General features: G+C 36.5%; 1 protein-coding gene across 4 annotated transcripts in view; it reads right to left on the bottom strand.

The window, feature by feature from the left end:
• Positions 1 to 13500, bottom strand: part of QKI (QKI, KH domain containing RNA binding) — a 165626-nt gene that overhangs the window by 91972 nt on the left and 60154 nt on the right. For all 4 annotated transcript variants that reach the window (XM_086482373.1, XM_086482372.1, XM_086482374.1 and 1 more), the window contains exon 3: positions 8221 to 8337. In XM_086482373.1, the coding sequence (XP_086338499.1) occupies positions 8221 to 8337 (117 nt within the window). The remainder of the gene's footprint in view (positions 1 to 8220; positions 8338 to 13500) is intronic.

The following is a 13500-nucleotide window of genomic DNA, read 5'->3' on the forward strand; positions in this document are numbered from 1 at the left end:
AATCTGCTCAAAGCTGCAACTACTGAGCACGTGCAGAAATATATCCAATATATACTGGAGATATACAACACATAGCCAATAAAAAGCAACGGTATGTATGAAATAAACCTATCTAAAAGATGCATTACATCAGATACATATCAGTAATATTTTCTGAAACACTAATGTTGCTTTGCAATAATTCTTAAGGTCCTCAGGCACCTAAATTTTTCTGTCCTTCAAAATAAAATCATTCTGCTCTTCAAAAGTATGAGTGTTCCTCAGACTCTTAAATGAAAAGACTTCTGCAATAAATTACTTCAAATATGACACGTTTGTCAAATCTTATATAAAATTTAAAGAAAACATTTTCTTGTAAAATTCTCATTCCCATACATAACTAAGCTAATCATGCCTACACTGTATTCTTCACTACTATCAGTCTGAAATTAATATTTTTTACTTAAATAAAAGATGTATTCAGGTAAGATTTTGAAGATGATATACTAGAGACTTTGAACTACAAAATCTCCATAAGCAGACTTAAAAGGAGTCAGCCTTCAGTCAGGGGTAATTCAAGAAATACCGTTTGTTACTTTCAACATTGCTACCTTTTGCATTTCCTGAAGTATATTTTCTACCAGTCAGCCTTTAGTATTTAAATATGTTATTAAATCAGTAACTTGCAAAGAGGAAATTTTTTTTTCCCTGTAATAACTTTTTTTTCTTTTTTTTTATACTATTAGCTAATAGCGTTAACTCTTATCTCTTCAGAGTGTCGCCATTTCCAGACTATCAGGGATATTAACTCAAGAGACTTGGAAAAAGGCCATGCTTCAGCAATTCTTTAATAAATAAATGATTAAATAATAATAATAACAACAACAACAACAACCACCACATTCAGCTTCACAACTCCTCCTGCTCTCAAAATAAATGGTTACAAATGCAATAAAGGCTTTAAAATTGGAATAGAAAAGCCTATTTCCTGAAGTACTCACTACTGAAAAAAAAATAATAGCTTACAAGCAAGCAAAATTATTTTCATTACCTCTTATGTCTTACAATGAACCTCTAGGAAGGCAAAGTGGTATTGACCACCAAGTACATTCTTAAACAGGCTTGAATTCTAAGCTAGAGGATTTTTCTTTACCACACAGCTACATACAAATTCTTACACAGCTTAATGCAGTACATTCTTCACTGTATATTACAACAGCAGTTGTGATATGTTGAATATGTAAGTTCAGTAGCACCTTTATATGAATACAACTTTTTTGCTTAAAGTTAGTTTAAGAATAAAAGGCCAGTTACTACAGTGGTCAAAAATGAAGCATGAAGAGAGCCTCCCAAGTTTGATGAATCTGTTTGAGAAACCAAACAATGCAGACGTGCATACTTATGAAAAAGTCTTCAGAAGAAATATCAATGTAAAAGATGCTAGACACTGAAGTTAATTGTTCCCAGAGTAGCATCTTAAATACTGCACTCTGAATGCTTTAAGTAATTTTCTATTTTAAGTTTATAACCTGAATGCAGTAGATTCAGAACACACTGTATACGTAATATCTCAATCTTAGCTGAGGAACCTGCTTATACAATGACTTTTAACACGTAGTCAGAGAAGCTGATAGCAATTACAAGTGAATGTAACCATCAGTTTGGCAGTCTCCTGTATAGACAAGTTGCAGCTTTCAAGTGCAACAGAAGTTAAAGCACAATCCATGACATCCAACACACTGAACTGCCACTCCACATTGCCTCAGCCAGAGAGTTTCTGGTAAGCAGAAGACAATTAATTCTAACAAATTCCCTTAACAATCAATATTGACAAGACATTCTGATAGTTATAGTTCTAAATGTAAAAGTAAGCATCTGACTTCCAGAAACCCCACTGGCATTGTCAGAAAAGGATTTTTTTTTTTTTCTTAAATATAAGGATAGTCATTCTAGTCACTTATGTATATGGACTTGCTTTTCATTTTCACATGCCAATGTCCCCAAGCACTTAAGGAATCGTTTTTTTTCTAAGGTATTCCTAACACTCAGAAACCCACCTTTGCAACTAGTTACATAATTTTTTTAAACTGCCATCCCGAACTGTGGCCATGATTTCTCAACACAGATCTATGAAATTGTCAAACAGCAGCAGCATGCAGATTTTAGAGACGACAGGCCTGAGCCATACAATTTATTCCCAGAAGACAAGAATAATGATGGCTGGTCAACCTTTCATTCTGAAACACAGAAACTTTACCATTTGCTACCATACCCTAAATATATTCCCTTTCAACATATGTGGCAGCACCATAGCTTTATTATTTGTTCACACTTAGTACTTTTCACAGAATTTAAAAGTTGACCATAGTGTAATTAGTGTAGCAATAATACAGCTTGTTTAACAAGATGCACTAAAAGTACATATTATTTAATATCAATAACTTCATAAGCTAAGCTGCGCATGTTTGTTAAGCCTTTCCATTGGAAATCAAAGTATATCTGATGGTTATTTCAGAGACTAAAAGATATTAAAGTATTACAAGTATTAAAAGATTACAAATATATAATACTTCAATTCTATACAGCACAAAGGTGTAGTAAACCATCCTGATGATGACAGTTAAATTTTCCCACTCCAATCTTTTCCTCAAGCTTTGTATAGATACCAACGATAATTTTTTAATTCCTTTTTAGTCTTACTATAAAAACAAAACAAAACTGGACAGTCAAAAGAAATGGAATTATCTATTTACTATTTATTGTGATAACTCAACACTAGCCAAAAGTCAAGACTGGTACTAACCAAGAGCTTGCCTTTCATGAAACCTTACGTAATTTCTGCTTGCAAGGCGAGCAGTGATGTAGGAACAAGTGAGCTGTAGGTCAGGAACCACAAATCAGTTAAAACAATCTAATACGGAGCAAAGTGCAACAGATTTGAAGCTGTTGCAGTGGATGAAAGCATTGAGTTCTTCAAATTTAGAACTGCATAGCTGCCTACCTTTCTCTTTGAAATGAGGAGGAACTTCTTTACTCTGAGGGTGACAGAGCACTGGAACAGGCTGCCGAGAGAAGCTGTGACGTCCCCTTCCTTGGAGATACTCAAAACCCGCCTGGATGCATTCCTGTGTGACCTGCTTTAGGCTAACCTACTTTGGCAGGAGAGTTGGACTAGATGATCTCCAGAGGTCCCTTCCAACTCCTACCATTCTGTGATTCTGTGAAATAACTGATTGCAAGAAAAAAAATTCTGTGTGTCACAAGATGCTTCCTCATGAAGTAAAAACATATGATGGCCTCTACTCATAAAATGTTCTAGAAAAGATTCTTGACTAAAAGTGGAAAGAAACGGGAAAAACCAATGTAGTTAACCAAGACTGTCACGAGCCAGCAGGCCCCTCTAAGTGAGATAATGGCAGTCAATGTGTTCAAGAGCACAGAACGGATTCCCTATGGGTGTGTCAATGCCTGTTTTATGGAATTCATATAAGACAAGGAAGATGATAAAACACAATGTTTTGCTTATCCATCACTGACAGTCTTCCCTTTTATTAAGCAGTATTTTTTGATTGGTTTGAAAATTGCTAGTTTTCTTCACTACCTAATTTCAGACTAAGCAAAAAATGCCTTGGTCTTAATAAAGCTACACATTCATTAACTTCTGATGAATGCCTGCAACCCCTTCTCCTCTCCCCAGTAATCTTCAAGTACCCCCCGGCTCCAATCACAATATTCTCAGTAATCAAGGTTTGGCTTTAAATTTGTCTAAAGCTGCCTAAAGAGATGTTCCGATTACCAGCTGAGCCTCAGATACAAACGATTTGAGGACCTCCTTTGCTTATGTGGGAAATCTGTCAGCAAGTTTCAAGATTTGATGCTAGTTCAAATGATTTGGCCACGTGACAAAGATTTCTCATTCATTACTTCTGTTCAGAGGCTCACATAGGACAGTAAAATTTTCTACAGAGCAAATCTGGATGTTTTTTTTCCAGCACGTCAGTCTTCATATTTTCTCTTGGATTCTGCAACCACTAGAGCAAGGTAGAAAGAGAAAAGTAGATGGACAGTTTACTCTAGGAGATGGTATCTAGTACCATGTAGCTGTCACATTATAGATTGACACTGGTTTAGTAATTAATTTCTTCCCACATCCAATGAGGTTTCTTTTACAACTCGCACTGGGCGGTAGGTTTGCAGATATGAAACATACTTACAAAATAAACATACAAATTAACCTGCATTTTCTCACCTCTTCCAAATTTCAAAGCAATTCAGTCAAAAACTGGAAAAATCTTGAATACTCAGATTTCTAAATAAAGCTGACCCTAGATGAAAGTGTTTTTAAAAATCAGCATAACCTAACCTTACACAAGAGAATGGTACTACTTCCATATTTTACACTTCGAAGTGCATTAGCATTTCGAAGAAGAACCTGCAGAGAAGAGCCCCTTGAGAACATTAAAAAAAAAGGTGGTTATCATTAAAAGGTACTGACCGCCAAGGAAGTTGGCTGTCTTGTACTGCAAGACTAAGGAGTTCATCTCTAAGCATAATTCATCAGGAAAAGAAGCAACAGCCAATAGCAAGAAGCATATTTACTCTCCAGACTGGTAAGTGTCACTCATTCTTACTTTTGTTTGTGATCACCATGTCTTGAACACAGCTTCCAAACCTTTATTTTTAGAAGAAACATCTTATTGGGACGCATCACAAACTGCATCATAACCAATGGTTATGAAATTCTTCCTACTGCAGCTACAACGGTATTGCAACAAAAAGTGCAGTCTGAAAAAGATAAACTACTGACCAATACCAATCACATCAGGAAAGCAAAAGTGCTATACAAAGATTAGGAATGGATGGCATGAAAATCAGATTTATCAAGAAAATTATTTGATACTCCATGCTGGTTTACAACCAACATTATAATACTTTGTATTCAAATATATTATACTATTATATCATTCAAATATATTAAACTATTTAATATTCAACTCTAACTGTAGTATTATCTCCTGAAATCATCAATGGTCAAGTACCCTGCGCTCCAAAAATAATCAGACAGACAACTTGGAAGAGGTAATGGGCACTGAAGCACTGACTGCATCAGTTTGTGGCTTTTAATGTGTACAAAGTTCTAGCTGATCTGCCACACGAACTTGCCCTTGTTGAAGACAGCTTTCCTTTTTGGTGACTCATACTCAGGTCTCAGCTCCCCTAAGGTTTTCCTCAAAGACAAAACTCAGTAACCCACGCTGCCTGTTCTCCTTCGAACAGATAAAAAAAAAAAAAAAAAGAAAGTGAGGAGAATGGGGGAAATCGGTCCATAAATACCACTTCCCCAGGCAGTAAACCTGCCCAAGCTATCTAGACTCCCCACAGGAGAGGACAGCTTTTGAAGCACAGTGGTGGGAGGCTGTGAACACTAAACGTAACAGCCACCTGGACATGGTCCTAGGCTATCTGTTCTAAGTGACACTGCTTAAGACAACAGAACCCACAGAGGTCCCTTCCAACCGCCACCATTCTGTGATCCTGTAAGAGACATTTCAGAGACTCCAAGACCTACGTGAATGCTAAACGGATAGGTCAGAACACATGATGGTGACCAACAACATTGCAGAGAATGTGCTTATCCTAGCTGGCAGCAGAGAGTAACGAAGGACATGGTACGTGGACATGTGCTACACTGGCTACTGGTGCCTAAGTGCCTGCCCTGCTGATAGCATAGAAACAGAATGTCTTTGGTAGCTGGGCATGTCTTCAGTGGGCCCTAATATGAAAAGTATTCAAAGAATGAAGGCTGTACAGCTCTAACAAAAATGCACTATTAGTCACATCCTGGAAAACAGTGACCATACCTGATGTGGAATTCATTGGGCCACTTTAGTGTCTGTTCAGGCTAGTATGAACAAGAAGGACAGGGAAGAGACAGAGCAGGAAGGTTTATGACATGTGGGCCAAGGAACACACAGCAATTTCCAGAAATCTGAAGTAATCTTTAAGTGCTTTCAATGAAAAGGTCTGCAAACAACATTTACAGGGCAATAGGTCTCTTTAGAAGAAAAATGGAGGCCTCAGATGTAGGTTTTTTTCTTTCTTTTTATTTAGCTGCAGCTGTTTAGAAGTATAGATTTGGTAACACAACTAAGCTGCTTTTCCACACAGCAAAGCCCATCTGCAAAACTTTAAGGATGTATCAGAGCATCATTGTTAATGACTATCTTCACACATGTATGTTCACCACTTACAGTGAGACATTATTTCTGGACCATAATCTTGGGGCCTTAATCTACACTTACAAACTTTCTGAAGAATAGATGCCTAAATGTTTTAGCTTATGATATCAATGAACATAAATGAACCAGCACTAACATTTTTATTCAGAAAGAAGTTATGTAGCCTACCTCCTGATGAGCTACCCCAACCTGTAATTACTATTCCTATAACACAGAGGGTGCAGCAACAAACTTAAATTCTGCTCATAAATTAATTGTATTATTGATAAAAACACAATGCCTTTTAAAATTATGTTTAAATGGGAAAAAGGCTGGATGAACTTTTAAAAGTACTCACATTTAAGGTATCATTATTTCTCTTTGGAACTGACAGTTAGATACTTCATTCATTGCAAACTAAATTTTAGTATATTCCACATTGTAAGATTTACCTTGTTACACATGTAATCAGAAGTCTTAACATCTAATTAATCTACCAGTCAAAAAGTGGTAGTTTTCAAGAGTAGGTTGAATAATCTTCTCTTATAAAAATTATGTGAAGTTTGCAAACTTAAACAGAGGCAATATTTTCAGTAAATCTCCTGCCCCATGATATATATGGGTTGGTTTTTTTTTGAAGAATACAACAGAATATGTAAAAATTGTCACAAACAAAGCTATATAATTAAGATTGTTTTCAGATTGGCAACCGTACACTTTGCTTCAAAATATAGCACCTATGCCCACCCAATTTGATATGTCAGGTGAAGCATGCTGAAATTTTAATACTTAGAAATGTTAATGTCTCCTACCATGCCCCAGTAATAGGAAATCCGTATTTCAAAAACCTGTACAAAAATATCAATATAAGTTCTATTTACTCATTTACAATTTAAAACCCTGCAACAGCACAACTCCTTTCTCCCCGAGCCAAGAGGTAGAAGGAATTCAGGACACAAACTAATATTAACAAAAGAAACCTTTACAAATCCAGCGTTCAAGACAGTATCATGCTCTTACCTCTATAGAACCTAGACAACCAAAAACTCTCTAAGTTAGAATAGATCTTTCTTCAAAAACTGGCGAACTAAACATCCAAAATAGCTAAAGAGAAAGGGTGATGACAGTATTACAGAAGATTATGAAAACAACAGGCATCAAATGAAGTTTGAAAGTAACACAGTCATTACCTTTCTATTTTAATTGTTATGTGCTACATATGTATCAATAGAATGTATTATGTGGCTGATCAGATAAGGAAAAGATGGGTTTTTCTAAAGAACGAACCAAAATAAATAATACTTATGGGAACAAAGAGGAAAACACTACTAGTAAGTGCATATCTCAAAAGGGCAGTGGACATGCAAGTGCAACTTCAGCAGCAGTAACCAGAAGCAGAGGGAAATAACTAGAAAATAAACCTGCAAAAAGAAATTACTTCCAGGAGTTCGCACCAGAGCAACTTGACATTCAGGATGGCTCTATCCTGAAAAGTGTAGTTTCCCCATTTGTACGGGCAGAGCGTGCATATTATTGGACAGAGCAAAGAACAGCCCTAATTACATTGCAAATCCACCTGAAAACTAAACAAATCCAAGAAACACAGTGCTTCTTGGTTCACTCAGAATTTGCTCCCAGAAATACATTAGACTTTTTTTCAATCCACACTACTTGCACAAATCACTATTTTGGTATTTCAATAAAAGAAAGTTATTAAGAACACCTTTAAAGTTAAACGTATTTTTCTAAGGAAGACCTGTTAACTTCAATTTTTACCTTTACCTTGAGAAACATGACACAATTAGAAGTTAGTTATTACTGAAAAATATTTTATAATTGCTAGTTAGACTCCCAATTACACCATTACAGGGCACGCACATTTAACTTCTTTACTAAGTCTGTAAAAAACACTAGGTAATGACAAAGTGTATAGTAAGAACACAACAAAGAAGAGAGACATGAGTTTACCCTCTGTTAGGAAACAAAACTATGCCTCAAACTAGACTATCTTTCCAGAGCTTACCTTCTTTTTGTCCCTCATTGAGCCCTTCCCTCGGACCATTATCTTGCATCCTGTTTCTGCCTCAAGCTGTTTAGCTGTTAGTCCTCTGGGCCCAAGGATTCTTCCAACAAAGTTAAACTGGGGGGGGAAAAAAAAAAAGGATTATTTCTATGAAAGCAAGTAAAGAAACTTAATTTAAAATTTAACAAGATGTATTTCTGTCTCTAAAATATCATCAAGTGTTTATCGGTTCAGAACACTAAGTACCTGAGGTTAAGAATGAGCTAAGTACTATTTTCATACATTCAATACTTATGCGACCCCTACTTTGGGGGATACAGGTTTCAGGTGAAAATAGGCTTTTAAGTTTAACATCTGGGCAGTGGTAGTCCTAATTTCCTGCTCATTAAGTTGTATGAGCTCTTACAGAAACTACAAACCACCCTCCCTCACCACTGGGGTCACTAATATGTCCAGACATGCTCATTAGCAAGACAATGTGCATCACATCATGGAAACACACAGGTTCCGGCTGCATGACCACACACGAACACAACTTCCATATGGTGGGACTGATCAGGAGCCAGTTGTAGGTCCAGTCCCACAATAGCACAGGGCCCTCAGGAAAGGCTCCTAGGCCCACTATTCATTTGCTCCCTGCGTACAGCTAAGGAGCCTGCAGAAAACACTCTTCACCCTTCTGTGTTGTTCTGGTGGGCTCGATCTGGACAGCACACTGCTGGCTGTCCACCCACATCTACAGAAACTCTTCTTTATCTACCTGTGCCATAGCATTTCCTTCAGGAAAAAAACCTGAGGCTTGTTACATATTCACTTTGGTTTCACGGGCAATATTTCTGGAAAACATTGTATTTGCCACATACACATATACAAATAACATATCTATAATGTGTGTGTGTACAGATATATATGTATATACAGACACATGACAAAAACACATCATTTTTTGTGCACACAAATAGAGCAAGTATTTCATGTTTAGCTGCCTAACCTCAGTATCAGCAGACAAACCCCTGCCTATGCTTAACACAGAAATACCACGATTTAGCCATACATAACATTATTTCCTAGTTATTTTCCAGGGTTTTTCCCTTTCATTATTTTCTATCACACATTCTGGAAACTATGACATAAATAAAAAAGCGCTAAGTGAAGGCAGCATTAAGAACATATAGCAGTACCCTGTGACAACTACAGTGCAAAGATGAAGCACCAGGCTCAAAGGATACATAAACCTAGAAATTTCAGACTGAAGATTAAATTCAAAGATGATATTAAAAGAACACAAACTCTGCAGTAAGGATAGAAATCTGGATATTTTAGATCCTGGTAAACAAAGCTATTCAATAGAATTATGAAGAAGTTGTTGGCTTTCATTTCCTCAGCTAATTAAAATTGGTTTTGAGTACAATTCAACATATTTGAAATGCTTATAAAACTGCGAAGACCAGAAATTATTTAGGAGTGAGCAGAAATTACGAACAGAAGCAAATTGAAGTTCTTCAACAAAAATAATTGTGTTTAACAACAGCTAAACTGTTCATAGGGAAGATACACTCCCAAAATCATTTAGTATTTGAAGCACAAAAAACAAAGACATATTATGAAGTCTAATCAACTGTCAGAGGGGGGAAAATAAAGATTAAAGGCACTTGTGAATGCATTCACAAACAGTGAATCAGATAAAATTAAGGAAGATTCACTAAGACTGGATAAAGCAAGGAACCAGCTATAAGTGATAAAGTTCAACCTTAAAATACCATCACAAGCCTCCATTTGTTACACATTTCATGCTTAATACCAAAATCATACCACTATCTTACATAAACAGCACCTTACTTGCCGTTCTCCACAATCACACTTACTGTATACTAAAACTTCAGATATCTATCAAATTCCACTGCTGAAGCTAAAATAATATTGCAAATCTGACTTTCAACTACTCTTCTAACCGGCATACAAGGTTACTATCATTAAATTCTTTATCTCTCAAGAAAAACAGCAGCTTCTAATGTTTTATTAACTTGAAACATGGTTAAACGAATAATCAAATTTTAAGATAAGGCAATTTGGATAAAAAATTTAAATAGAACAACTTATGATGCTAAGAAAAAAAGCAGGCATTTGTATTACTCTCAAGCTTGCAACTTTATTCATGTTGTCTGAACACTATTTTGAATTGCAGCTTCTAGTTAAGAAATTGCTGACTTAAACTGCAATGCATTCTGTTAAATGTTAAGCCAGTTTCTTTTCCAGCTATTTCCAGAACGTTCTCCTTACAAAGAGCCTTCATAAAGTGTTCCAAGGTAGTTCAATCCCCTGTCTTTTCTTTCCAAACCCTATGCATTAACATGTTGAACCTTTTTTGGATAGGTATTCTTTCTAAAACTGACTGTTCTTGCTACCTCACTTGGGCCCTCCAACTTGTTCGTTTCTTAAAGCAGGATGCCTGGATAAGGCAATACTTCAACTGAAACCTCAACAAGGTTAAGTTACTCATAACAATTATATTTTACAAACCACATTCCTGTTAGCACATCCCAGCTTCCTTCCCTCCCCCAAAAAATTCAGTTCCTGTGTTTGGAGCAACATTTGTCGACCCCAAGTACTCTTCTCAATTACCTCTGTCTTGCCAGTTTTCCCCAGTTTTGTATTCCTATGCAACTTCTATGCCCCTCTACAACACCACATTACATCTGTGTAATGGATTCCACATTGTTGACTTTAGGCACGCTAATTTCAAGAAAGTTTTGAATTTTAATTCCATCTTTAAAAGCATTTGGTATGACTTAATTGTTTTCTAAGCGTACTTTCTATCCCACCAACCAAATTATTCTTGAATGTGTTAGTGATCCAAGCTGAAGGAGAACTCTGCAAAACCCCACCTGAGGTGCAGTCTTAATTGAGTCATCAGTAATCAATTATCATAGTTTAAGGCAATTATTGCTTGAACAGACTATTCCCAAGCTTCTGTACTAATGGATCACTGTCACTATTCAGTTCCTCAGGCTACCATCTCAAAGCCCTAGCTGAGAGCTCCATAGGAAAACACAGTTGTGACTCTCCTATCAGCTAGAGAGAGTAGTGACCAGCAGACCACAACTCAGGCAGAATACAGTGTAGGCTAAGCCTTCTGGTTGGACAGTCTCAAAAGTTTTATCAGAATCTAGTCATCAGTGGCTACTGCATCTCTCACCTGCCAGGCCGACTAGATTATCAAACACAATTAGTGGAACCAAATACATCTGACAAATTCAAAAGACCATTTTACCACATTTAACTCTAGATTTCTCATGCCCTTTGTCCCATACTCTCACCCAATCACATTCTTCTTCATCACCTTGTGTTTCCCTACAAATAACACAGCTGTGTTCAGGAATACTGCTTGTCCTAACATTTGTACAGAAACAAAGCTAAGAATATTTCCTTATAATTTCGTACAGCTTTCTCACTCTGCACTTGTCTAATCCTCTAGGACTCACCTCACCTCAACTGAACTCACCCCTACACTAGGTGGTCCTGCTCTGGCAGGGGGGTTGGACTAGACGATCTTTCAAGGTCCCTTCCAACCCCTAACAGTCTGTGATTCTGTGAATTGCTAGAAAATAAGCAGCAGTGGTTCACAAATCAGTTTGACAAATTTAAGACTGCAGCACTCTGAATGTATCCAATCTCACACATGATGGAATTAAAGAATATGTTAAAAATTATGCAGAAGTGACCCATGCTAAGGTTAACTGCTTCTACATTAACAATAAGAAAAAGCAATGAAATATTTCACTTTCCTCCATCAAGTTAGTCTCTCCTTTCCCAACAATTAATGTATCTCTATACTCAATATATTTTTACATGTCTCACATTTTCACTCACGGTATTCCATCACAATTATTTTCCTGGTTTTTGGGAAAAGCTGAAGTTTTATTTTTGTGTACTCAAACCTTCCTACCCAAACTCAAAATTTGAACTCAAGAAACAACCTCCAGAAGAACAGGTTTGTGGCACGCATAAACACAAAAGCAGCCTATGCACCACCTAGAATCCTTTACATTTTAGCAACAGTGGAGGGAACCAGAAAGTATACAACACTAAAAATATTCATAAAAAGATAAGAATTGGAGTATCTAGTGGAGGCTCAAGTGCTGAAGTGCCAACCATTTACACCACGTTGCTCTCCCTTTCTGCCTGTTTCTCTGCATCATCACTCACATTCCCTTTGCTTGCTAATCTTACAAGCTTAAAGTTTCCAGCACGTACAAAACACACACCAGCAAGATTCTATAGCAAAACATTTGTTGTCTTTCTTTGAGAAGATGCCCAAAATACACACTCTCAAGAAAAAGGACAGACAGCACATGTTGGGTGACTCTACATGAGGATCTTTGTTACCGAAGGTGTTTAAGCAGAAACAAACATATTAGGAAAAAAGTTCCTCTAAACCTCCTACTCTGGGATATGAATGATTACTTCGCAGCAACTGACACTCCCAAGAGCTGACAGAATTTCTACCTGGTGTCCTACCTAACAAGTCCACATCATCAGAAATTCCCTGATAAAAACAGCTTGTATTCCCTATGCATAGAACAACTATTTCCCAATCAGACTAGGTGCTTTTAAAGACCTATGCCTCACCAGTTCCCACAGCCAGAACAAAAGTAGCAAAGGAAAATAAGAACTAACTATGCTAAAGACTCAAAACTGCTGATGAATAAGAGGTTGCAAAAAAGTGTGTCTGATTTTTACAGTGTATAGGAAAAATGCATTGTTTAAGAAACTTTCCATGCAAGTTAAAATCTGATGAACCTGAGGGAGTCCAGTACTACTAAATTTCATACTATTATTGTACCTGTTTTATTTTGTTTCCCTTTGAAACCTGAAAGTAAGATATGTAAAGATCTAATTTATCTGATGAAAAAAAAAAATAATCTTTCCTTCATTACTACAGCACATGTATTTGGTTAAACAATTCTTTTGCTCAGTTAAAAACTAATTTATTCCGCCATCTTATTAGCAAATGTTCCAATGACTTCACTATACATTGAATTTGCAGAGGTAGCTACTTATCACTGGAAAAAAGCCAAAACAAACTATTCTTAAAGTCTATTTCAATGTAAAGAAATCAAGAAAAGTCTTAGAAAGCTTGTATGTTCCTCAGATACAATGTGTATTTGAGTACAAACAATTTATACTCAGTCTAAACAATTTTAAGGAAAATCTCAAGAAAACCTCAATAGCTGCTCATTATTCCAAAAACATGCCTCACCTTGACTTTAACTAAGAATA

This window comes from Leptosomus discolor, chromosome 2 (assembly GCF_034619465.1).
Source record: "Leptosomus discolor isolate bLepDis1 chromosome 2, bLepDis1.hap2, whole genome shotgun sequence".
NCBI lineage: Eukaryota > Metazoa > Chordata > Aves > Leptosomiformes > Leptosomidae > Leptosomus > Leptosomus discolor.